Genomic DNA, 27,869 nt, shown 5'->3' on the forward strand with positions numbered 1-27,869 from the left:
TTAATAGGAAAAGTTTAGCTTTGTGAAAAAAAAAAAATCACATTTTCTAGTTTTTGTTTTGTCCACTTCATCACAGACTGTTTAAAAGCTTTCCTGGGTGAAGAATGGTCTTTGTACCAATGTTTGAGAATACAATCTAGACCATCATGTTCTCACTGAATCCCAGATTATTTAGTAGTTTTTTGTTATTTTTTGGTAAACAACGCTGCTCTTAAGAATATGTAAGTTCTTAGATGTAGCTAAATAAATGCAGTGTGCAATAGTAATAAGCATTATTTTGTGAACATAAGTCTTTGAAATGCACAAGGTACATAAATATCTTGTAGAAGTAGGTTACGTTGTGATAAATATTTCAATCATTGGCCATGCTAATGCATGCTTTCCAGAAATTTGAGAGGAACCTATGGTGTAGTGAATAAAAAATTAATGTTTTAGAAATGGAGTTACTAGAAGGATCAACTTAAAAATGCAAATATTCTTATTTCCTGCAAAAATATGGTTTCTCCTTTAAAAAAAATTTTTTTTTTGGTTCTTCCAGCCAATCGACTTTGAAACAAATAGGATGTATGTCCTTACTGTCGCTGCAGAAAATCAAGTGCCATTAGCCAAGGGTATTCAGCATCCACCTCAGTCAACTGCGACTGTGTCTGTCACAGTTATCGATGTGAATGAAAATCCTTATTTTGCCCCAAATCCAAAGATCATTCGCCAAGAAGAAGGCCTTCACGCCGGTACCGTGTTAACAACGTTTACTGCTCAGGACCCAGATCGATATATGCAGCAAAATATTAGGTATCAGGTGCCATTGATGGTGTTTTGTCATTTTCATTATGTTCTATGCCGTGCATAAAATTTTTCACCATTTGGGTGAGAAATTTTCATTAGCACCTGTACTCCTTATTACAAGATTATTTTTAATTATTTGATGTAATTTTTTCAGTGGATCAATGAGTATATTAGAGAGGAGATATATAAATGGATCTACTCTTTTATCATTTAAAGAACAAAAGTTTTCAGCCTCTTTTTTCTGTCCTTGCTCCTTTTAAAACATGTTTAGTAATAATTTAGCCTGTGTTTTATGCCAACCATCACAAAAAGCTTCTACCGTGAGTAAATAGGAGAGTCTCAGAAAGCTTATAACATTTATCTCTTTTCCACACATCAGGAAGAAAAGAAAACTCATGCCAGTACCAAGATATAAGAGCTAATTATTTTCATCCCTCACCTGTACAATGGTTAGAGGACTTATAAAATATATCTGTAAAGATTTCCAGCCTCAGCAAAATCTGATTTATCCTTCCTGATGAGGGTTGGCAGAGCATACCCCACATGACTATTATCCATCGCTGGTGATGATAATTTTAAAAATTAGCTCATATTTTATTTAACTCCTTTCAGTACTGTTGACAACAGATAACTGTGCATCTTCTCTTCATTTCTCTGTACACTGGAGTCAAGACAGATGAATAGCTAGTGAACAGGTGTATTGAAGTCATGTAACTTTTTACCTCTCCAAACGGGATATGTTTTCCAATTTGTATATTGGTTATCTAAGCTTGAAAAGCTCATCCCCACCCCAAATAAAAAAGCAAATACAGATAAATCTACTCAGACCAGAGGATTCCCCTTGAAGGGTGTAGTTCTGAGGTTTGGCCCAGGTGGGCGATCCTAGGAGAAATGGGATTATGGGAGCGAGGAGAGGACGGTGATCTCCTCATTGTGACCGAATCCCCACCATGATAAGGTAGTAAATATTTAAGGAGTGTTCTGTGATAGAAAATTCAACTTCTATTATAATTTCTCTTAAGTCCTATACATTAGGGCTACTGCTCACTTAGAAGATATATTAGAAGTATTTTATATGGACCATTGCTCTCTTATGAACTAGATAAGAGCTTATAATGAGACCTGTCAAATCTGCCCTAGCCCCAACCGACAGTACAGAAACTGAGTTCCTCATCTTTCCCCTCTACCACCTATGTAACGTTTACTTCACACCTGGCCACGCAACACACAAACCATGTTGCCTCCCAAACCACTGCCACAGAAATACTCGCAGTACAGCTGTTTGTCCCAACCCTCACCTACAGAAATGCAAGTTAACATGCTGTTTGTGTCTGGGACTAAACCAGAAAAATCAGCTTCCTGTTTTAAATTTCATGTCAAAAGAAATAAACTTACTGCATTTTCATTTTGTAGATACACCAAATTATCCGATCCTGCAAACTGGCTAAAAATAGACTCTGTGAATGGGCAGATAACTACCATTGCTGTTTTGGACAGAGAATCACCGAATGTGAAAAACAATATATACAATGCTACTTTCCTTGCTTCTGACAATGGTGCGTAATTAAATATAGTCACTGTATTTGTCCTGGATGTTGTTAAAGGGAGTAGAGCCTCATCACAAATGCATCATCAGGAAATGAGGTTTTCTAGGAAACCCAGTTGTCTAGAAAAATTTCATTCCGTCCAAGGCGCCAATGACCTTCCCTCCTCTGAGGCCCAGCTTCTATTTTCCATTTCCTTTGGGCGTTCTGTATTTGCTGCCTTCTGCAATGAACGCCCCCAGGGTCCTTACACCCTCCATGGTCACCTAGCATTGTGATCACAAGGCTTTGTGATTGTTCTGCTCTGCTGTACCTTGATGGCACAGTAGCCCCACACACTGTGTTTTTCGAGGTGGTCATTTTTGATTTCTTCTAATCAGCATGTTTGCTACCATCAGTCTGTCTATCTTTAGCATTTTTCCTCTAAGTCTCTAACTCTAGTCTGCCATGTCTAGGAAACTCTTAATTTCTTGCATAAGTTAAAATAATTGAATATTTGAGAATGTTGGTTTTGAAAAACATAAACATATGGTTTAGCATCTTTTTTTTTTTCTTTCTTGGTTCTTCTGGATTCTAAATGGCCGAGGTTAATAGATAGCACTTTTTTCTTTATATCTAGAACGTAAAAATGACTTACTTTAAACTGGAATTGGACTTGTTTTAGGTCTCAACATGATATGGTTTAAGAGTGGAGCTTTGAAATTCCACCTGACCTCCCCTCCCCCGTGGATCCAGACTCCATTTATACTATTCTTCTAACTGCAGGATTAGCAGTATGGTTTTAAATCTGTCCATTTCCTTTTTCTGTTGAATACGGATAATGGTAGCAGTGTGTAACTCGTGTACAGGGGAAGATAACAAGGCTTGTATACATAAAACTTTTAAAACGGAGCCTGGCACAAACTATACACTCAAGTAATTATTTCTATGCTGTGTAAATAGTTTTAAAACTAAATCACAGCCATCTTATAAATTGTTTTAATGTTGGACTGTGAATGTCAGCATCTAATAAAAATAGTAGGCTTTTTCTATTTGGTGGCCAAGATGTGCAGTTTGAAAAACATTGCCTGTCAACATTTTTGATAAGAACAGTTTCAAAGAACCATTCCTAATCCTGTATAAGATGATTCAGTGAGATCATTATCTGTTATAAATCTACAAGGTGACAAGACCAAAGCAATATTTCTTATCCTTTTTAATGTGAGACCTACTGTTCACAAATTTAGAGTTGAAACTTGGTGGGAAGCATGTCTGCCATTTCACATGAAAGCAGAGCATTTGCGTCTGTTTTACATTTTCTGTAAGTGGTAGCTTTCTCCACCCTGAAACTTACAGTAATATATCTTGCACCATTATGCTGAGATTTAAAGAGCTATAAAATTATATGTATATGTGTGAGTTGTGAGTTACAACCAGATTTTTCATTCACCAAGGTGGATTGTTTCCTAATTGAAAGGGTGTTTGATATGAGAGAAGTGAGCAGTTAAATCTGTGTAGCTGTGATGTTTTGCAAATGCACTCGACGTTAAATCACAAGGCTGGATTTAGAGCCCCAGTTCTGCTCCTTAATGTCTGGACAAGCTATTATAATCTCTATGCCTTCATTTCATTATTGATCATTGTTTTTGCTGCTTGCTATTCTGTGAAGTCTTTATGAGAGTCAAATAATATGAAATGTGATAATAAATATGAAAGTAATTCAAACTATAAGGAAACATAGTGGCCCTCGTGGTTAGACCACAGTATTAGAATATTGTAAACAGCCATGCTACCCCTCCATCTTAACCTCCCTGCTCTCAGAACCGTCCATATTCCTTAGAGAGGCCCACAGAGATTTCTCCTTGTCCTGTCCTGAAGAGTGTATGTGTGAATCTTCCTAGTTTCATGACCTTGGGCAGGTCACTTAACCCTCTGGGTCTCAGTATGCAGCCTTATTTAGAAAATTCCTGTATTTCTATTCTCTTAAGTGCATACAATATATATATTATATAGTTAAATATAATTGTATTATATATTGTATATTCAAATAATATAATTATGTTTACATATAATAACATTTCCATTACATTTTATATATTTGTTATATATTTATTCATAAATATTTGTAACATAGTAGAGTCCAACTCAAAAGATGAGATAAGTGTAGAGATAACATATTATGGTGGATGGATTTGGGGTCAGGCAGACCCATCTCCACTAGCAACCCCAATACTTCTAAGAGGATGCAACCATAACCAGTTTATAGAGACACTTAGGTTCCTGTCTGTTTAAACCAGCTTCATAGGATGACAATGAAATGATGTATAGAGTGCAACCTAATACTCTCAAGCAAGTGATCCAGCTCCTCCCCAAGATAAGGTCTGTGAGTCTGTAGACTGTTTCAGTATTTCAGAGTTATGTCTGGGCTTGAAAAGCACTCTGGGGTTCTTTCATGCACACGTCTTGTTCTCCATCAATGAGTTGGGTCCATCAGATGATGAGCCCGGGTTTCTGCTTGCTTACATCCTCCAGTGCCGAGAGGAGCTCACTGCACATGGGGCACAGAGTAAGTTCAGCAAGGGCACAGGACCACATGTGGTGGGGATGGGGGCTTGTGCGTGTGCGTTGTTACCGCCCTCTGTGTCGGAACCTCCAGTGGGAGGAGTGCAGGGTCATCCTAGAAGAGACACCAGAAGTGGCTTTGTACCAAAACAGCAGAGATGCTGTGGCAACGAGATTTTTCCAAGGTTATACAGTGATAAGGGCTAGAAAGCTAGAAACTTTGAGAGTTTCACTGTAACTGAGAGTCAAGGGAGAGAGTTGTTGAGCATTGGTTTGTGATTTTTCTCCCTTTTTAGGAATCCCTCCTATGAGTGGAACGGGAACACTGCAGATCTATTTACTTGATATTAATGACAATGCCCCTCAAGTGTTACCTCAAGAGGCAGAGATTTGTGAAACTCCGGACCCCAATTCAATTAACATCACAGCACTTGATTATGACATTGATCCAAATGCTGGACCATTTGCTTTTGATCTTCCTTTGTCTCCAGTGACTATTAAGAGAAATTGGACCATCACTCGGCTTAATGGTAAGGACAGATTAATTATTTGAATATATGTGCATCTGAGAGGCTTTGAAGCCTGGTATGTAAAGTCCATTTATCATCTTTCTCCTTAAATATATTTTAAAAGCTACTTAAAGTTTAAATAAGATATGAAAAGCCCTTAAAGCCAAAAAAATAAAAATAAACTTTACAAAAAGGTTACAGTGAAACCTGCTTTATATGTACCCTTTGGTACATGATGCAGTCTAGAAAATGCTGTGTGTTTTTCAATCTTATGATGTATAAACTCTCCGACTGTGTTTTTCCCCTTTATCGTATAGGTGATTTTGCTCAGCTTAACTTAAAGATAAAATTTCTTGAGGCCGGGATCTACGAAGTTCCAATCATAATCACAGATTCGGGTAATCCTCCCAAATCGAATATCTCCATCCTTCGGGTGAAGGTTTGCCAGTGTGATTCCAACGGGGACTGCACAGATGTGGATCGAATTGTGGGAGCAGGGCTGGGCACCGGCGCCATCATCGCCATCCTGCTTTGCATCATCATCCTGCTCAGTGAGTACTTCCCGGTGTCTCAGCTTGAATTCCTTTTGCTTCCAGGATGTTAAGCAAAGTAACTTTTTTCTTTACAGTCGGAAAATACAAAGCAACTTTTTGCTTTTATTTGTTGAAATAGTCACATAACATATAGATGACATGATTTGACCGCAGTGCATTCACTGATTGTGGCTCTTGCCATCTTGTGGCATCCAGGATCCTGGCTGAAAGCTTTTGCCAGTGCTGCTGGGAGCCACGAAGGGTTCCTGTTTCCCCAAGAATGGAGTGGAGGCATGTGCTTTCATCTGAGTTTGAACTGGTGGAGCCAAGAGTTGCCTGTTGCTCTCTTCTCTAAGGAGTTTTTCTTTGCCATAAAAATCTTCGTTTTTCCTTTTAGTTTCTCCCCTACATTTTTCATTCTTCATTTCTTTCATTACTTCCTCCATAGTGGGCAGTGATCCAAGCTTCTCATTCTGTCGGGATATCCCCTATTTCATAGTCTATTTCTCTTTCATTTGCTACTTCTAGATAATTCTTGTCTCTAGAATAGTTTGTCTTCTCCAGTTCTTGTACTCAGGGATATAGTACTGTTTGTTCCCAAACGGGTCAGTGCCCACTTGCTCCTTCACTTCCTTTGACAGTGCTCTCTGCAAGAGACAACAAATCCCGAGACCCTCCTTGTGCCCCCTCCCTGTGCTGTCCCACCAGCTGTGCTCAATAAAAAGTAACTTTTATTGTTGCCTTTCAGTGGAATCTAACAACTCTCTTCCATCTCTGAGCAGTTTCTCACAGCCAAGCCCACTTTAGAATGAGGAAAACCCTGAGCATCCTTGCATGCACTTACCTGTTTGCAGCAAACCCAGCCAGCCCACCTCTTCCACGCCCGTTGCCGTTTTCTGATGCTGATCACTTGCAGAGCTGCAGCAAACTTCATAGAAAAATATTAGGCAGTCCTAAGTTGAAGCACTTCTCTTAGGATTTGTGTCTGAATTTATGGCACATAGTTGATGATTTAGGAAAATAAGTATATTGCTTTCCTTTGCTTTCCTTTATAGAAAGTGCAGTCAGCAACCTGCTCCAGTCATGCAGGGATCAAGGTATTTGTTTCTGATAGGCTGTATAAAATAGCAAGAGATTGTATTTCATACAGCACATCAGATAATAGAAATGATTACACAGCTCAATAAATTGTCTTTAGAGCCAGTCTAGATTAAGGAATTGCTCCTTTTTAATGTACTTTGCAGTCTTTGGTTCAGTGGAATGCAAGAAATTAACCACTGGAAAGTACTTTAGGAACCACTTCTAAGTATGCAGGTTAAAAGAACAAATTGCCTGGCCCCTGTGCTGTATTGTTGAGTAGCAGCAGGACTTAGTTTATTGTGCAATCATGCTATGCACCAATCACTTTCTTCAAAATGTTGGCCATTTCTTTTATGTTTTCTCCATTTACAAGTGTTCTGGTAATTTAGAATCCCGTCCTTTTTTTTTCTAAGCAATTACTGTAGAAGCCTGAGCATTTTTTACTTCCTATGTGGAGACTACTTTGACTATAATTTGAAACCTACATGCTATACTAATAATCCACTTGCTAGATTTAGCCCTGGAACAATGGCAAATGAGATCATGTATCTGGCTTTAAAAGGAGGATATTTACTTTTATGGCCAATAATAAAAATGTGCTCAAATAAGAGTCATTAAATCTTTTTGCTTCAGGATGTAAACTGATAGCTCCAGATTTTAGAGGGAATGCATTCCTAGATGTGCACTTAGGGATATGTTTCAATTTCAACTAACAAGAGGCATACATGCCAACCTTATCAAGAAAAACTTAGAGCTGATGGATTGTGGTATGAAGAAGGACTCTAGCCATTCTGAAGGAAAATGAATCGGTGCTGATTTTAACATCAACCAGCTGGAAAATTTATGATTCTAATCCTGGTGCAGAAATGTAGAGCAGGAAGTGTTAGTGTTAGTCACTCACTCATGTCTGAGTCTTTTCAACCCCATGGACTGTAGCCCACCAGGCTCCTCTGTCCATGGGATTCTGCAGGCACAAATACTGGAGCGGGTTGCCATTTACTTCTCCAGGGGATCTTCCCGACCCAGGGATCGAACCCAGGTCTCCCACATTGCAGGCAGACTCTTTCACCATCCAAGCCACCAGGGATGTTATTTCAGTTCTCAGACTAATCCCCTGGCCTTCTTACCTGAGGCATGCTATTGAACAGGAAAGAGAAAAGCACAATGGCACGATAGAAAGACCCAGGCCCTTGGGAGTCAAAAATCCTCAAGGTCAAGTCTCTGATCCAGGTCTAGTTTGCTGCAAAGGCATCTTGGCAAGCACTCCCCCTCCTTCATAAGTGTGCTTCTCTCTGATTTGGGGAGGAGAATGATGACTGATCAACCGGAATGGAACGGCAATTAAGTAATAAGTGGCAATTTCACCTACGGTATTTTGTTGTTTTTAGAATTTCCAATCCATTATATGGCAAAGCAAAAGATAGACAGAGTTATTGTCCCCATTTGCAGATAGTAAAACTGAGGACAGACATCCATTCAGTGAAGTCATAGGGTACTAGTGTCTAGAACAACCTAAACCTGGTTCTCAGGGTGTCTGTCCTATCTTGTTTCTTGTCATGTGAGGCTAGGATTAGGTAACAGAGTAGAAGATGCATTGCAAGTTTTCCAACCCATATGAATATAAATTATAAGTCTTGAAGACTGTGATGAGATAAAGTCAAGTTTTTAAAATTACGTATCATGTGTCTTTACTCTCTTTCTGCCTAGTTCTCGTTCTGATGTTCGTGGTATGGATGAAACGCCGGGATAAAGAACGCCAGGCCAAACAACTTTTAATTGATCCAGAAGATGATGTAAGAGATAATATTTTAAAATATGATGAAGAAGGTGGAGGAGAAGAAGACCAGGTAAGCAGTGTTTTTAAATCTCTAAGTGAAATCTTACCATCTCACGTTTTAAATGGTGGGGAAAATACTAATACATAGAGTAAAAGAATAGTATCAAATGTCTTTTCCTTGATCACACTATCAAAGGCTTGGTGAATTCTTGCCAACCTGCGCTGCCCATTGAAATTTTTTCTAGAGTGCTAAATGTCATTGTATTTATTATGAGAGGATCGTTAACATTGTTTTGAGGAGCCTAGGATTTACACCTAATGCCAGTTATAGCTGTACTGATAAAGATGTTTTCTATTGCAGTTTTTCTTCACTGAATATCCAAAATAAAAGTACAAGTAGTTTCTGCATTGAGATTTGGATATTTCTGTGGCAGAAAAAGCACAGACTGTTTACTTCATAAACATTTACCAAGCACACTCAATAGTCTAGGCACTATTTTAATCACTGGGGATACAGTGGTGGGCAGAGCCAACAATGATTGCACTGAAGAGTCTTACATTTTTTGGCCACTCTGCACGTGGCTTGTGAGATCTTAGTTCCCCAGCCAAAGTTGAACCCAGGCCACAGCAGTGAATGCTCAGAGTCCCAACCACTGGACCACCAGGGGATTCCCGAAAGTCTTATATTATTGAGAAATATTCGCAGTTAGAGACAATATCTAGTTCACATCTGTGTCCGTGATGTCTGTCATGGGGTCTGGCTTATTGTAGTTGCTTAATAAATGTTGGGGCTTCCTTGGTGGCTCATCAGTAAAGAATTTGCCTGCAGGAGATCCAGGTTCAATCCCTGGGTCAGAAAAATCCCTAAAGGAGGGCATGGCAACCCGCTCTAGTATTCTTTCCTGGAAAATCCCATGGACAGAGGAGCCTGGTGGGTTACAGTCCATGGGGTCGCAAAGACTTGGACACGACGGAAGTGACTGAGCACAGTAAACGTGAGCTCATGACTGGCTGTAAAAGACCGTGAGTTTCTGTGTGTATATAAGGAACTGCATCCCTGTTCAAGGATGGGAGTGACCAGTAGGTGGAAAGTGAAAAATTTTATCTCCTGGGAAGCAACATTTCAGATACCAAAGATCTGTACTATTAATGCACACCAGGCATTCTGCTAAGTGCATTAAATGCTGTTATCTCTTAAATCTTTGAAACCTGTCATACTGTACTGTGACCATCTCCACTTTTGTGTTAGAAAACAGAGCCTAGGGATGGTGTTCAGTCTCTCACTTGTGTCTGAATCTTTGCAACCCTATGAACTATAGGCTCCATAGGAGCCCATCAGGCTCCTCTGTCCAGGGGATCCTACAGGCAAGAATACTGGAGTGAATTGCCATGCCCTCCTCCAGGGGATCTTCCTGACCTACAAATTGAACCCAAGTCTCTTAAGTCTTCTGCATTGACAGGCGAGTTCTTTACAACTAGCCCTACCTGGGAAGTCCGGGTGGGATTATCTAAACTCATAAAACTAGGAAGTGATAGAGGTAGGATTTGAATCCAGGTCTATTTGATGTTACTGTCTAAACTGCTCTGGTCTAGTTCCTTTTGAAATTATCTGAGAGATACGAGTATAAACCATGAGCGATCACTGTGACTGGTATTTCTTAGGTATATTTGATACCTCTCATGTCCATTTCGGAGAAGGCAATGGCACCCCACTCCAGTACTCTTGCCTGGAAAATCCCATGGACGGAGAAGCCTGGTAGGCTGCAGTCCATGGGGTTGCTAGGAGTCGGACACGACTGAGCGACTACACTTTCACTTTCACTTTTCACTTTCATGCATTGGAGAAGGAAATGGCAACCCACTCCAGTGTTCTTGCCTGGAGAATCCCAGGGACGGGGGAGTCTGGTGGACTACCGTCTATGGGGTTGCACAGAGTCAGACATGACTGAAGTGACTTAGCAGCAGCAGCAGCAGCATGTCCATTTGCTAATACAAGTGTTGGGGTAGCAGTTAGGTGAAGAACCCAGAACCCTTGGATCTTGAATCATTATCAGTAAATTCAAGGTACCCTGTCTAGATATTAGTGGTAGGACTGTTAACTTGAAAAAGAGCAAATTTCATGAGCATGAGTTCTCTTTCTCTTCTTTACTCCCTTGAGGAAATAATATATCGCTTCTGTTTTACAAAGCACATTCACTCCCATTGTCGTGTTTCATCTGGGTGGTGGGCCCATCAGAGTTTTCCATTTTCCATTTGAACAGGTTTTGCAATTTACTCTCCAAGTCTGTAACTGGCAGAGTCAGAAGTCAAGCCCGCAATCTTCTGATATCCGATTCCGTGCTTGGTTTACAATACCTTGACTCTCTCATTTAGGAAAGCTGCATATTTCAAATCTGTTGAAAACTTGACTCGTGTGTAAAGCTGTTTTGAATACTGACTAATTAAAGTGGCTCTATAAATATGCCCCAGGGTTTCTTGCTTATGAATGTCTTTGGATATTAAAATTCATGTTTGGCTTAATCCCTCATTAATCTGTCCTTTCACTTTCCTGAGCTATGTTCAAGAACAGCAAACGTTATCTGATCACATTATCTCGTAAATCTTCTTCTTGCAGCATTTTATTTTTCATGTCACTGTACATAATTTTGTAGGCATAAACCTAAACCCAACTCCATGGAGTTTTGGTAGAAATAGCAATAAGTAGAAGGACACTAGTCATGACTGGATGCTGCATAGAATCAAGAAGCAAGATGTTTCTCAGCATCTAAACGTCTGGATCAGGGCACTTGATGTCCCTGAGTTGGCTTTTTCTCCCCGCTTCCTCCCCACCAATTACTTTAAGAAATTGTTTAATAAAGTTTTTTTGTCGTAGTTATTCTAGAAAAGACTTACTTCCATTACTGGGACTTCGTTGGCATTCCAGTGGTTAAGACTCCAAGATTCCGGTGCAGACGACGTGGATTTGATCCCTGCTCAGGAACTGAGATCCCATGTACCCTGGGACATGGCCTTTCCTTACTTTATCCACTTAGATTGACGCTTGATATCAAATAGTAAAACTTACCTATTGCCAGATTTATTAGAACTCATCATAAATCTTGAACCTCTTCTTTACGTGACCCTGAAAGTTTTCTTTGCTCCCAGATCAAGTCTTAGACACGAATGTGTTTCTTCCTATATACTTTCTTAATAGACCAAAGACTTTTCTGGAACTCTGTCTGTACTGACCTCAGTGGCTCATGTTCTTTTTTTGTAATTGTTTATTTATTTTATCTTTGGCTGTGCTGGGTGTTTGTTGCTGTCGCTCAGGCTTTGTCTAGTTGCAGCGAGCAGAGGCTACTCTCTAGTTGAGGTGTAAGGACGTCTCTTACGGAGCACAGATTCTAGGGTGCATGGGCTTCAGTAGTTACAGCTCAAAGGCTAGTTGCTCCAAGGATCTTAGTTCCCAGAACAGGGATCGAACCCGTGTCCCCTGCCTTGGCAGGCAGATTCTTAACCATTGGACCACCAGGGAGGTTCCTTGTTTAATGTTTTTAAAAATCATTTCTTTATTGAAATAGTCCTGGACATCTTGTCGCATTTTTTATTGTTGCTGCCTCTTGGTTCCTTGATGGCATTTGAGTCCAGATTGAGATCTTCCGCCCAATTCTGATTCTGTTACGTTTCCCATTTGCAGTTCTCATTATAGAAGATTGTGACACAATTGGTAATGGATTCTTAATTCAGTCTAATTTTTCCCTCATAATAGTGGAATAAAATATGCAGCATTGGAAGGCTACACCAAAGGTTCTGTCTCCTCTGCCTCTAAAGTGATTCATGAAATCCATTCACTTTCACCATCCTCAAGGCCACTGCCTTCACTTAGGTCATAGTCATCACTCGCCTTCTCATAAGTGTCCTGTCTCTAGACGCACACTCCATCTGCTTCGTTGTTGTTGTTCAGTCAGTCATTCAGTCATGACCGGCGCTTTATGACCCCTTGGACTGCAGCATGCCAGACTTCCCTGTCCTTCACTATTTCCCAGAGTTTGCTCAAACTCATGTTCATTGAGTCGTGATGCCATCCAACCGTCTCATCCTCTGTCTCCCTCTCCGGCTCCTGCCCTCAACCTTTCCCAGCGTCAGGGTCTTTACCAGTGAGTCAGATCTTCACATCAGGTAGCCATAGTATTGGAGCTTCAGTCCTTCCAATGCATATTCAGGGTTGATTTCCTGGGCTTCCCTGGTGGCTCAGCTGGTAAAGAATCCACCTGCAGTATGGGAGACCTGGGTTTGATCCCTGGGTTGGGAAGATCCTGTGGAGAAGGGAAAGGCTACCCACTCCAGTATTCTGGCCTGGAGAATTCCAAAGACTATGTATAGTCCATGGGGTTGCAAAGAGTCGGACACGAATGAGCGATTTTCACTTTCACTTTCCTGCTCTTTGGAAATTATCAGATCCCTCTTTAGTATGACAGATCTGTGGCCCTGCACCCATCTTTTAGTGGACTCGCTCATGCCTGTGGGATAAAGGCCTGTGGGAAGGATTGGTGGGGGGTAAAGCTTCCCCAAGGACGTGACTCCATCATGCCTGTACACTCATGACCACTAAAGCTTCCTTCAAAGTCAAGGTGATTTTTCTTTCCATCATTTAATGATACTTCTTCTCACTCCTCCTCCAGGGATAAAAGCAACTATGGGTCTTCTTTCTTCTAGAACGGGCTTATTAGTTTCCTTATTTTCATTCGGTTAGATCTCATTATGCTCTCAGCGATCTTAAAGTCTCAGAAATCTGTGATTTAATAACATATTGGGCTCATTCTTAGCATTAGAGTATGAATGATAATCTCATGATTTTTTTTTTCATCCCAACCAGAAGCAGAAGGCTTCCTCCAGGTTTAAGAGTAGAACCATCACTCATGTCAACAAAACATGTTTCTAGGACTTCCCTGGCAGTCCAGTGGTTAAGACTTCGCCTTCCAATGCAGGGGGTGTGTGTTCAGTCCTTGGTACAGGAAGATAAAAGCCCACATTCCTCATGGCCAAACAACCAAAACATAAAAGAGAAACAATATAGTAACAAATTCAGTAAAGACTTGAAAAATGGTGCACATCAAAAAAATCTTTAAAAAGGAGCATATTTCCCTCAGCCCAGAAACTTATTGTGTACCCGACTTCCAGGCAATATGCTCTCAGTCAAAAGTAACCAGTAGTTTTTATTTCTGTCGCATAGATCAGCATTACCTGGTTTTGGATTTTATTGTAAAAATGAATGTCGTATACAGTAGGTACTCTCTTGTCTGGATTCTTTTACTCAGTTTTATCTGTATGACTCATCTATGCTACATTTGGAAGTAATTCATTTTTTTGTCATTGCCAAATACTATTCTGTTGTGATAATTAACCATGTTTATCATTTCTACTAAGATTGGACATTTGAGTGGATTTAGTTTTGAGTTATGAAGAAAACTGCCGTGAATGTTCTTAGGCATGTGTTTTGGTGCATTTCTGTTGGTATGTGCTCAGGGGTTGGATTTCTAGGTCCTGGAATGTGCATATATGTGCAGGCTTAGTACAGTCTTGCCAGTTTTCCAAAGGGATTTTACAGTGCACGCCTCCCCCGGCCACAGTGTTGCATGAGCGTTCCAGTTGCCCAGCATCCTCACTAGCACTTGGGTTTTTCTCAGTCTTTCAAAATTTTAGCCACTCTGATGGTGTGTGCCTCACTGTGATGTAACTGGGATGTTCCTACCAACTTACTTGCCATTTTTATATCTTCTTTGTGAAGTTTCTGTTCAGCTTATTTATTGACTTTTCTATTGGGTTGTCTTCTTATTGATTTGTAGGAGGTCCTTATGTATTATGGATATCAGTTCTTTGTCAGATAAATGTATTATAAATATCTTCTGATCTGTAGCTTTTTTATTCTCTTACTGGTACCTTATGATGAAAAGAAGTTTTTAATTTTAATAAAGTCTAATCTGTCCATTTTTCCCATTATAGTTAGTGCATTTATACCTATTTAAGAAAACTTTATCTCCCTGAGTTAATGAATCCCTCCCTCAAAAAAAAAATAAAATAAAATCTTGTTGAATTATTGTTTAACCTATCATATTAAATCTGCGACCCGTTTATAGTGGACTATTCATGTGGTATAAGTTATGGATCAGGGTGTCTTATCTTCTTAGAGGGCTATCCAAGCACTGTTTATTAAACAGATAACCCATCTCTACTGCATGGGAGGGGTTCATTTGTCGTAAAGCAGGCAGTTTTATACATGTGGGTCTGTGTGGAAGATTCCATATCTATTTGTGTATTCTTAGTCTATTTGTCCTCTTTGTCTACTCTTGGGCCAGTACCATGCTATTTTCATTACTATAGCTTTCTAATATATCTTTCTATCTGTTAGGATGATTTCTCCAACTGAATTCATCAAGATTTGTCTTTTAAAGTTTTGGGTGGATTTTATCATTTACTTCTTTTTTCCTTAAGGAAAAAACACCCTTTATTTAGTACTCTCTCTCAGTGAATTTATGCCAAATGCTTCTCCAAGTTCTAAATAAGACACCATTGCTTTTAAATCTGAAAATTGTTGTCGGTTCCTGAGAAATTCAGTTTTGTGAAATATATTGTATGCGATTGTCCGTAATTCACAAGTGGCTTCCTGTTAGAAATTCTATTTCTCTGAAGCATGCATTAAGCCTTCTTGGCAACAGACTTTGGCTCAAACTTTTATGTTAGTTGTGTTTTTTTTTTTTTTTAAGACATTATTTCTTTACAAGAGTGAGCCTTGAAAATGGAAATGGTGCCATGTTACATTCTAGACAAGTTTTGGTTGATTTTTACTACACATAACTGGTATTTTATGGAGCGTGGGTGTTATCTTGTGATGTGACTGGAGACTGTGCTGTAGGAAGCAGACAGCTTGTCATGATCAGGCTAAGGTCTCCTGGACGTCTCAGCCAGACAGTCTTACAAAATCATCAGCATCCAAAGATGGGAAGATCTCAGAGGTCAGTGGAGGTGGTCGATGGAGGCTTGAGGCTACAGAGGAAGGCAGGTCTGCAGCAGCTGTCGCCAGGAGGGTGGGATGCCTAGCTTAAAGCTGGCTTAGCCAAGATCCTTATTCTTGCTGCCAAGAGGAAGTATCCCAAAGGAGCTAACTGCTTAGAAAGAACACAAAGCAAAACAGTCCTTTACAAGGGAGCCTTTATCTTCCCTGCTGTTGATTACCATCTCTGTTTAATTTCTGTGCCCAAACACAGGTTGCTAGTTTCTCTAACAAAAATACTGAAAATATAGAGCCCAAGAAAAGAGAAATGAAACAGACAAATAAACAAAGCCCTCTATATTTTTCTTCCTTGTCTTATGTTCGGTGTACTTTTAGTGTGTGGATATTCCCCTCTGGTTTCCATAGTCAGGAGACTAGGTCGGGCCCATCTTTGAGACTGGCATTGGAAGGGCTCTGAACACAACCATTATTTCCTCACAGTGCTATTGGCAGTTGGACAGACTCAGTATAATGCCCAGTCTCTTTTCAGAGGGTGAGGTCCCTGCTTTATCTGCTTCACTGCTGGAACCAGCAGGACTTTGGGTGGTTATCAAGTCATGCTTAATTATCCTCATTAGTAAATGTCCTTCAGTGCCCTTTTGGCCTGTGGGACTGGTTGCAGACACTGTATCCTCTTTAATGATCTTCATATCTAGTTCCTTCCCTATCAGCATCACTAATAAAATCAGGGTGAATGTACAGTATAACCAACTGGTAACTCACAGTGCTTCTGGAACCATCCCCTTTTAGCCCCAGGATGGGAAACAGTAAGTGGTAATTTCCTGCTCTTTAAAGCTTGGACTTAAAGCTTGTTGTTCTTATATTAAAGAACATAGTTGTTCTTATATTAAACATATACTGAATGGTATTATAATACTCACAGTTGTGTTTAGTCGCTCAGTCGTGTCTGACTCTTGCGACCCCGTGGACTGTTAGCCCACCAAGCTCCTCTGTCCGTGGGTTTTCCCAGGCAAGAATACTGGAGTTGGTTGCCATGCCCTCCTCCAGGGGATCTTTCCAACCCAGGGATCAAACCTATGTCTCTCACATTGCAGGCGGATTCTTTACCCACTGAGCCACCTGGGAAGTCCATGAATAACTTAAGTACTTTTTAAAAAGAATAAATGGGTTTGATGACCTACTGGAAAGCACTGCCCACCCTGATTGGATTCCTGAGGTTTGAGAATCTCTTCTGAGGTTCTCTGAGAGTAGTGTTTCTCACAGTAACTACGCAGCAGGTTCTAGATCCATAGGTTCCATCTGACTCATCCAGATGTGTCAGGAAGAAGGGGGTCTCTGGACACAGAGGAGATGCAGGAGGTCCAGCAGCTAAGGAAAATGGGACAGGGTGTGTCAGGCTCAGCCAAATCCAGGGAGAGCGGCTCTTGCCTACCTGGCGTCCATACACCATGGGGATACTAAAGTCTCCTTGACTGAGATCCAGACGTGCACGTGTGAGGAATCACATTTCAGGATAAGAGGGCACCGTGACAGGAGCTCTTTTTAGTGGCCCAGGATTCCGAAACCCAAGAGACTCAGTTGTGACTGCTGGGACTGCTGTGACATCGCCTTCCAATGTAGGGGTGGGTGCAGGTTCAATCCCTGGTCGGGGAGCTAAGATCCGCATGTCTTACGGCCAAAAAACCAAAACTTAAAACAGAAACAATTTTGCAACGAGTTCAATAAAGGCTTTTAAGATGGTCCATATCAAAAAAAGGGGGGGGGGGTCTTTAAAAAAAGAAGATATGATTGCCATGTGAGTGTCAATTGAACTTTTTTCCCAGTGAAATTAGTATCTTTCGTGATCTCAGAATTAGGCTCAGTACATCACTAGATCAGATCCCCAGCATCTGCATAACACTGAAAGCACTTTCAACAAAGCTGAAGCTCCTGAGATGGAGAAAGAACCCACAGTTCCTGTGACTCTGGGTTTGGGAAGAGGGACTCTTTGGGGTGATGACTTAGTTTCTCTTCTCATTGATCCTCCACCTTGCCTTTTAAACTGCAGTAGAGTTGAACTTCTGTACATCTAACCTGTGTCATGTTATTTCCCACTTTCGTGGCTCAGTTCAAGGTCTTTCCCAGCCTGGCCAAGCCACCAAGATTCCATCTCAGGACATCTTCTCTTGGGGGTCCCAGGTTAAATCAAGTGGGTCTGCTCTGCACTCTAGCAACATGCTCTGTCTGCCTCTATTTTGAGATCTTATGTGCAGCCCTGGTCCTGACCTTAAACCCCATGAGAGCAGGAAATTGTCACATTCATTTTTTATTCCACTCTCTAGGACAGTTGGCACCTGGCAGGCACTGATGCATAGAATGTTGGTGCATTGGGCCCTCTTCTGGAATCTCTTAGTTTGCAAGTCTTTCTACAGGGTTCATTGAACCATTGCAGCCTGATAACTTTGCTCTCATTTTTTTGAAATGTCTGATGGCTTCAGGAAATGATGATCATGTTCATAAACACTTGTGATTCATTACATACTTGTTTATTACATGTTCTGTGTCAGGCACTGGGCTCTGCTCTCAGTTGATGTGTCTTTTATAATCTTCCCAACAAACCTGTGCATTAGTCCAGTTTTCACACCCAGGTCCATGTGACTAGAGGGGCCCAGCTCTTGTGTGGGCTGGTATAGAGGTCAGATGAATGATGTTTTATTTACTCTTACTGGTCTATTCCAGGAAGATACTACTAGATAAAACCAATGAGGCTGAACACTTAGCTTCAGCTTGTTAGATGACTACTGCTAATCTTGCCTTAGAACAGGCAAAGAGTAAGACCTAATTAATTTGTTAAGCATGGCTTACAAAATGGAGCATATTTTGACATTGACAAACATAGAATCTGGAGAAACAATATGAGCAGCCAAGTTGTTAAGAGATCTGAGGTACAGTCTGGGCAACAGGTACTAAAATCTAAAATCCAGGCTGGATGCCTAGACAGAAGAATGAGGCAGAGGTAGAAGAGAGCACCTGGAGACCAAACCAGCCAGTTCCCCGAGACCAGAGATCTCTGCTCAAGCCAAGATGGTCTCTGAAGATTACCCGCCAGTCTCAGGAAGTACCCCCAGTGTGGGCAACCTAGCCCAACCCTCTGACTCAAGCAGAGAATAGAACTGCTATAGTTGATCCTTCTGAATAACTGCTTTACAAAATCTTTCTGCTTTATAAGCAAAGTAACTAACAGATGGCTGACTCTGGACATACCTATGGAGACCACTTTCAGCATTTTCATTGTTGGCTGAAGCACACTCTGTTAAATGTGTTCCCAAGTTATTCATCCATTCATACCCACCTGCAAACACCAGAATATATTAGTTATTGAAAGAGTGACACTGATTTCACCAGAGGAAAGTTTCACCAGGAATTTGGGTTAGCACACTGCCATCCCTTTTCCATGCTGTTTTCAAAAACCTTCCTGGCCAGATGCCTCACAGTGGTAAGCTACAGACAACGTATGTTCTGAACTGGCCGATATCCATTCCCTACTGGGCACTCAGTATTTTTAATATGGACTTGATTTGCATGTGAATTTTTATTTGCTACCCTGATCACTTCACATAAATGAACATCATATTTTATGTAATTCATTTTAATATTCATTCTTCCTGAGTAATTACGTTTATCACATTTGGTTTAAGAGGTATGGAAAGCTACCCAATGATAAAGTAGCAAAGATTTGTATGCCAAGTACGTGTTACTGGTGTACAAAAGCAAACAAACAAACAAAAAACAGAAACCAAAACCTAAGATACTAAGTGGTGAATATGCCAGAGTTCTACCAACTGGCCCAATCTACGAGTATCTGTTTTTGTAAGTAAAGTTATATTGGAACACAGCTTTGCACCATGTCCATAGTTTACATACTGTCTATGGCTACTAATACACAGCAGCAGCAGAGTTGAAGGATTGGGTTAGCAGAAAAGTTCACTCTGGGTTTTCCCATAAAATAGTACTGAAAAATCTGAACAAACTTTTTGGCCAACCCAATATTTTGACAGACACTCTATGGCCCCCAAAGCCTCAGATACTTACTGTTAAGTCCTTACAGAAAAAGCTGATCTCTGCTATAGACTTTTTCCATTAATAAAGTTTTCATTCACTTTTTTTGTCCAAAGGTTGACTACTGTGTAAGTTAGCACAGGAAATGTATATAATCCACCTAAGTCCCTCAGTTAGATCCGAGAGAGCCAGGATTTGAATCTAGATTCTCTGGTTTTAGAATCCATTTTTTAAAGTCACAACATGAAGCTCCCTTTTCTGTATTGATTTTATGTTTACATTTATCTTAAAGGAAATTCCAAACCGATGTGACATAAACAAGTGAAGGACTTGGTTGCTCTGTCGCCATATTCCCAACCAAATATTGCCATTACTTCATTACCTATTTTTAGATTTCCTCCAAGCTAGAATAATAGGTCCTGCTAAGGTAGAATGACTTTGACCTTATCAGGGTGATGGCATTTTTGTTTTTTGTAAAGTTGGGACTTGGGGTAAAAATATTACTGAAGATGCATTTGGAGGTTACACTTTTTGTCTCCCAAGATACATGGTGCTTGAAAGGGTTAAGAAAATATGTCCATGTATTTAGGGCTGTCACTGAATGACATGGAAAGAATGGGAAATTATAGAATAAAAATTAATCTCAAATTTCTGAAGAAGCATCATCTTTCTGAAGCCCCTTTTGACAGTGAAAATGAAAGTTGTTCAGTCGTGTCTGACTCTTTGCGACCCCATGGAATTCTCCAGGCCAGAATACTGGAGTGGGTAGCCTTCCCTTCTCCAGGGGATCTTCCCAACCCAAGGATCGAACCAAGGTCTCCCACATTGCAGGCAGATTCTTCACCAGCTGAGCTACAAGGGAAGCCCAAGAATAGTGGAGTGGGTAGCCTTTCCCTTCTCCAGGGGATCTTCCCAACCCAGGAATCAGACTGGGGTCTCCTGCATTGCAGAAGGATTCTTTACCAACTGAGCTCTGAGGGAAGCCCTCAACTCTGCTGGAAATGCTCTGGGTAGCCATATCCTCGTTTTTTTCAGCAGCACCTCTTTCACAGCTTCACTTTCCATATTTTTGTAACAGTTTTACCCATAGAGTTTTTATATATATATATATATATATATATATATAATTTTGGCTGTGTCCCTCAACGGGTGGGATCTTTATTCCCCAAAACGCACCCCCTGCGTTGGAAATGCAGTCTTAACCACTGGACCACCAGGCAGAGTAGTATGAACAGTAAACCAAGGAAGCAGAAGCAATGAATGTGTTTAATGGAGGCTCACCTCCCTCCATTGTGGGGAGTGGAAAATTGGTTCTCCAGTGAGACAAACGTGGATGAAAACTGAGAATGGAGAACCTTCATCTGTATATTAAGTCTCCAAGTTATTTTATTTCTGTTAGGTTTATCAGGTAAACCAGAAAAGATATTAGCAATTTTTTTGGTAGAATCATAGAATCCATAGAATCCATAGAATCCATAGAATCAACTTAGTTTTCCACAGCAGTTCACCTGTGTAGATAGTTACCATCATAACCATATCTCACTGGGGAAGAAAATCAGGTTGTAATGTAATTTACATAAAGTTGCAAGGGCATCTGACTTACCTCTCAGCAGCTGTATGGTAATGTGTTGACGCCTTATTGCTATTTTATTCAGTTATTTTTAATGCCAGGAGCTATATAGGGTAAGGTGGTAATGTTCTCCTTTGCTGTCTCCCATTCCTTTTTGAGAGTTTCTTGCCTGTGCCATGGTCAGCTCTTTCCCGGGTAACTTTTTTTTCCCTTGAGAATTTTGTTCATTTACTTTCATGTTAGTATTTTTATTTCTCTGTCTTGAAACATTCAAAATGTTTACCTTACGAGTTATCCATTTCAAATATAGCAAACCAACAAGGACCTACTGTATAGCTCAGCAAACTCTGCTCAACATTGTGTGGCAGCCTGGATGGGAGCGGAGAATGGATACATATCTGTGTATTGAGTCCCTTTGCTGTCCACTTGAGATACTCGCAACGTTGTTAATCACCTATATACTCCAGTACAAAATGAAAAGTTTAATTAAAAAAAATGTTTATATATTTAGGAATTTGAAAATTTCCTTGCTCTTACTACTGTAAAAGGAATATTTCCACTTGAACTGCCCCTTGCCTGGGATGTAGCAAAACTGGCTCTTGTGTTCCACCCCCGGTTCTCACCCATGGAGGCTGAGAACGGACCGGGAGCTTTGAGCCCTCTCCCCGTGCCTCACGTGCCAGACTGTTGGAGACAAGTGAAGACTCAGTTCTGACTAAAAGTCAGTGAGGCTTCAGCCAGCTATGCACAGACCAGAGTCCTAGGTCCCCATGCCTTCTTAGCATGATTACCTTGAACTTCCCTTCTGGCTCTTAAAGCGCCTCGTGTCCCCCTGCTCAGCAGACTCTTCTATTCATTTCCTCACTGGCCCAGACGACAAAATACAGCTTTTTATTTTTTTGTAGTCTAGTTGATTTACAATGTTGTGTTTAATTTCTCCTATATAGTAAAGTGACTCACATATATGTTCTTTTTCATATTCTTTTCCATGGTGGTTTATTGTGGGATATTGAATATGGTTGCCTGTCTACACAGTAGGACCTTGTGGTTTATCTGTCCTGTAGAGAGTGGTTTGCATCTGCTAATCCTGAACTCCTCCCCCCTTCCTCCCCCACCCTGCCCCCTTGGCCACCACAAGTCTCTTCTCTGTATCTGAAGATACAGCTTTTGTATTTGTTATTTTGATTGTTCTGCTGGTCTCTGTTTGCCTCTTCCACACTGTCTGAGTCTGTGACCTTGGGCAAATCATTAACCTCTCCAAGTTACGGGAATCAATGGGATAGAACGGCAGGGTTTTGCTTGGAGTGTCTGAGGAATCCCATGAGGAGGCACCTAAGGTAACTCCTGACCGATGATGGGCACCAACAAAAGCTGATTTCCTTCTTTCACACTCTCAGAGCTGAAAATGGCATCAGGTACCCAGTAGGCTCCCTTAAGATACTTGTGAAACGGAAAAGGAGTATTTCCATCACTCTTTAAAACACGTAATTGCACAAGTCTGTAGTTTTTGCCAGTCATGGGACTTTCTGAAATTTCTGCCTGGGACTCCAGAATTTCTTATCCTAAAACACCATTTTACTCTATTTAAACATAACCAAATGCCTTAAGGTTGATTCCTGGTATTCTTTTCTGAACCAATTATAAATCATTTCAAGTCAGGGGAATTTAATAAGAAAAGGCAGAACCAGAGTTTAAGCTGCTAACTTCTTACTGACTCTCCCAGAATTGTATCACCTTTAAGATATTTTAAATCTTAGACCCAAACAAAATCTTTCAGTTACTTGCAATGTTAATATTTAAAAACCCTAATTCCATGCCTACTTTTCATGGGTGTAGGTGCTTAGTTGCCCAGTTGTGTCCATCTCTTTGTGACCCCATGGACTGTTGCCCACCAGGCTCCTCTGTCCATGGGGATTCTCCAGGCCAGAATATTGGAATGGGTTGCCATGCCCTCCTCCAATGTATCTTTCCAGCCCAGGAATCAAACCCAGGTCTCTCAATATTGCAAGTGGATTCTTTACCATCTGAGCCACCAGGGAAGCCCATGAATACTGGAGTGGGTAGCCTGTTCCTTCTCCAGGGAATCTTCCCAACCCAGGAATCAAACCAGGGTCTCCTGCATTTGCAGGCAGATTCTTTACCAGCTGAGCTACCAGGGAAGCCCCTACTTCTCATGATCATTGACAAATAACACATTCCAAACATTATTTAAGATTTTCTGTGGCCTTCTTTTGAAAGTTGGATTTATCAGGGAAAGTTGATGTTAAAAAGGTTGACAATCATCAGAGAATTTTCAGACTCACTTTTTCTCTAGAGAATCGTAGGAACCAAACAAAGATTTCTGGGGCTGTGTCTTTATAATCTTCAGAAGTAAGTCCGTGAACCCAATGACCTTGAAAATGTTTCCAGTCTCCACAATTCTCTTTATAATTTTCATCCTTCATGTTGTAATTTGTGTGTGTAAGTAAAGCATCATGAGATTATGCAGATGTATAATTTAAGAGGCTCACATAGACTGACCCCTTGTCAAAAGGCTTAAAATTATCAGGTCAGGACTCTGCCATATAGCACAGATGGATATGGACAGAAAATCACATCCCTGTGTCCTGAGGACACTTCTGCCCACTTCATACCACCGTCAGATTTTTATATCCTGTATTTGAAATCGACAAGGCAAACCATCACAAAGAAAAGTTAAGCTGCATGTTCTAAACCAGATTCTAGTTTCCTGTAAATCAGTGGTTTTGTGCCTCTTTTTTTGATGTCAGTGTATCTGAGGAACAATGTACGTTTGCATCATGCGGGATGGTACTCACCGTGGCAATAAGTCCCTGCAGTGGGCCCCCGGGTCTTTCTCTTCCTTCCCCTGATAAATTACTGCCATGGCATGTCATGCGATCCAAAGCACCTTTCTTGAATTGGTTGCTCTTGTGCACACTCAGCTTGAATATCATCCCTGAGACTTTCATTCAACACTTATTTATTTATTTATTAATTTTTGGCTGCACTGAGTCTTTGTTGCTGTACATGGGCTTTCTCTAGTTGGGGAGACCAGGGGCTGTTCTTCCTTGCAGTGGCGTCTCTTGATACAGACCACAGGCTCTAGGCCCTCGGACTTCAGTAGTTGTAATTTGTGGGCTCAGAAGTTGGGGCACACGGGCTTAGTTGCTCCACGGCATGTGGGATCTTCCTGGACCGGGGATTGAACCTGTGTCCCCTGCATTGGCAGGAGGGTTCTTATCTGCTGAAATTCTCAACACGTTTTTAATAAGCACTTTCTGGGGGCCTGACACATTAACCACAGACATCTTGCAACTACCTGCTCTGGTTCTTAGGAGAGTAAGAAAGGGCTGTCGAAAGATAAGAATCTATAAATGAACATGCTGTTGTATGTATACACTAATAAGTGAAACAGACCAGGTAGACAGGCTGTCCTTGTCCAAAGAAGCTAGATGCTCTCAGCTGTAACAAATAGCTGTGTCAGAAGTGAAGCCTGGTTTTATGCCAGATCTTCCTGTTTTCAGATAAAATATCCCAACATCTATAGGTTGACAACTTATTAAAAAACTTTTTCTGCACTGTCGACCAAACATAATGGATTTCTGTTCGTTACTTTGGTATGGTGGGAGCTACATAAGAAATGAGGGTGGACAAGTTCTTTCCACATAAGAAATAGCACAGGCAAATCTCACTGCCTCTCATGTCTTCAGTTATGCCCCAGAAATCACTCTGTATTCTTACATGGAATGTTCATGATATACTGAGGACTGTCAAGAAATATGTCACCAGGTTAATGGCAACCCACTCCTGTATTCTTGCCTAGAGAATTCCGTGGACAGAGGAGCCTGGTGGGCTACAGTCCATGGAGTCACAGAGAGTCAGACATGATTGAGTGACTAACTCTAAAGACGGTCCTTAAGCATAAGATTCAATTACTTAATTTCATGTAATTGAGACCTCTAATAAAGCATTTTACACTCTCAGTGTAAAAATATTTATTAACTGTCATCATCCATATACTTATAGTCTGTTTTCCCCTTTCTACAAAAAGCTTCCATCAGAAGACACGCTTACTCACAGTTACCCCCTCTATTAAGCTTGGTAGTTATGTAATTAAACATGGCATGGAAAACCATGCCTCTTCACATGCAAGCATTCAGAATTCTCTAAATGAATCCCTCTTTCTATTTTGTGAAAAGCATTTTAACATTTCAAAGGTTTTCGCATCTGTGTCGTATCATTGTCTGCCTCTGCTTTCAGATAGTCTATAAATAACTCATGCGTTCTATAAAATTTTAAATGGAGGCACATGTGTGCAAGATCAAGGTGCGTTTTCACTCAAGGTTTGTATGGATGCTTTGAAATATGCTCCCCTGACAGGAGACTGCATCCGCACGCCTTTGCTCACAATGTGGATTCCCCCAGAACAGTCTTTTCTCCTGAACCCACGTGTCATTCAAGGTGCAAATCTGATGTGTTCTTTCCTTTTCTGAGCATTTTATATTTGGCACTGTACCGAGTTTACCTCCCATGTCACCTTGTCCATCCCTCAGAGAGGAGCTTTTTCTGAGTGCCTTCACTCATTAGCTTAGCTGAAGCCCTTGGTAAGGACTTGTTTAGGGGAGGGTAGTCTAGAATGAAGGCATCTCAACAGAGTTCAGTTTTATTTTTTTTTTAATATATTTTTTAGATTATTTTTATGTGGACCATTTTTAAAGTCTTTAGTGAATTTGTTACAGTATTGCTTCTGCTTTATGTTTTGGGTTTTTGGGGCCCTGAGGCATGTGGGATGTTAGCTTTCCGACCAGGAATTGAACCCGCACCCCCTTCATTGAAAGGCAGAGTCTTAAGTACTGGACCATGAGGGAAGTTCCTAGTGTTTGGTTTTAGAGCAACATTTTGAAATCAGACACACCTAGTTTTGATGCTCATGTCAATAGGATAGCAGCTGTGTGACCTTGTACATGTTACTCAACATTCCTGAGTCTGTTTCTTTATCTCAAATTATGATAATGAAAAGACACTTATAGGAGGCTGGTGTAGCGCCTGGTACAGAGTGGGATGAATATCAGTGACCCTTCCCCTCTTATCTCCTCTGTTGTTTTAATCATTCCTCATATCCCTGCCCCTCCTCCCTCATCCATCCCAACCTTGTAGCTGGGACAAGAGCTAGGCTTTGGAGTCTTAATCTGTTTGAAGTCCTAGCATATCTCTGTGTCTTATTAGATCTGGAGCCTTTGACAAATGACTTGAGTGATTTAGACTCAGTTTCCTCAATTCTTAAAAGAGGATAATAAAACTCAGCGTCACGCAGTGTTGTTCAGAGTATGAATGAGCGAACATATGTAAAGGATCCTGAGCATTGCCAGAGCATGGTAAATATTCAAGCGTTGAATGAATCAAAACCACTACCAGATCAGATCAGATCAGATCAGTCGCTCAGTCGTGTCCGACTCTTTGCAACCCCTATAGAGATACTGTAAACAGTTTTGAGGTGGTTTTAGACAGAGATGAAGCCTGAACTAAAAAGAGGACCATAAAATCTGTACTTTCTGTAAATATCAACAGTGAATTAGATAATTTTGGTTAAGCTAGGGATGTGATGTTTCTTATTAGCAGAATTTAGAGGTTTGAAAAATATAAAGTATTTGCCCAAACCTAAAATTTTGATGCATTTCCACATTATACTTAGTGTCTTTGTACATTGCTGTTCAGCTGGCTAATGCTAAAGCTAAAAATAGTTAAAGGTCCAACCAGTGCCCAGGGCATCCTTCTTCCCAAGTTCTTCTCTGCCTCTTGAAGTGGACAGGCTGTATTTCAAAGACATGCCCCCAGAACTGCTCTGGAAGAGAATACACACTCCCTAGCCTCATACCTCTGAGCCAGAGGTTGACAAACTTTTTCTGTAAAGGGCTGAATGTAAGTCTTCAGGGCCTATATATAGTCTCAGTAGGATATTCTTCTTGTTCATTGTTACCACTGTTTTAAATAATCCTTTAAAAATGTCAAAGCCATTCTTTAAGAAAAAAGGGCACAGATCAGACTGGCCCCACCGATAATAGTGTGCAGACTCTAGGCACTGAGGGGGCTTCCCAGGTGGCGCTAGTAGTAAAGAACCTGCCTGCCAATGCAGGAGACACAGGAGACGTGGGTTAATCCCTGGGTTGGGAAGAGCCCCTGGAGGAGGAAATGGCAACCTACTCCAGTATTCTTGCCTGAAGAATTCCATGGACAGAGGAGCCCTGCAGACTATAGTCCCCCAGGTCGCAATGAGTCAGATGCGACTGAGCATGCGCACACTTCCTACAGATGTTTGAAGAGAAGCGTGGTCTTGAAACCTTGATGAACTAACTCCTGCTGCTAAGTCGCTTCAGTCGTGTCCAACTCTGTGCGACCCCATAGACGGAGGCCCACCAGGCTCCCCCGTCCCTGGGATTCTCCAGGCAAGAACACTGGAGTGGGTTGCCATTTCTTTCTCCAATGCATGAAAGGGAAAAGTG

General features: G+C 40.9%; 1 protein-coding gene and 1 pseudogene across 1 annotated transcript in view; one reads left to right on the forward strand and one right to left on the reverse strand.

Annotated features, from left to right (window-relative positions):
- The window catches only part of CDH2 (cadherin 2), a 248,192-nt gene that overhangs the window by 204,728 nt on the left and 15,595 nt on the right, over nt 1–27,869 (forward strand). The window contains exons 10-14 of the mRNA XM_019986910.2: nt 539–792; nt 2,200–2,342; nt 5,168–5,401; nt 5,698–5,931; nt 8,701–8,840. Coding sequence (XP_019842469.2) covers nt 539–792; nt 2,200–2,342; nt 5,168–5,401; nt 5,698–5,931; nt 8,701–8,840 — 1,005 coding nt within the window. The remainder of the gene's footprint in view (nt 1–538; nt 793–2,199; nt 2,343–5,167; nt 5,402–5,697; nt 5,932–8,700; nt 8,841–27,869) is intronic.
- Nucleotides 5,925–8,129, reverse strand: LOC139179294 (NADH dehydrogenase [ubiquinone] 1 alpha subcomplex assembly factor 2 pseudogene; annotated as a pseudogene).

Source organism: Bos indicus, chromosome 24 (genome assembly GCF_029378745.1).
Source record: "Bos indicus isolate NIAB-ARS_2022 breed Sahiwal x Tharparkar chromosome 24, NIAB-ARS_B.indTharparkar_mat_pri_1.0, whole genome shotgun sequence".
NCBI lineage: Eukaryota > Metazoa > Chordata > Mammalia > Artiodactyla > Bovidae > Bos > Bos indicus.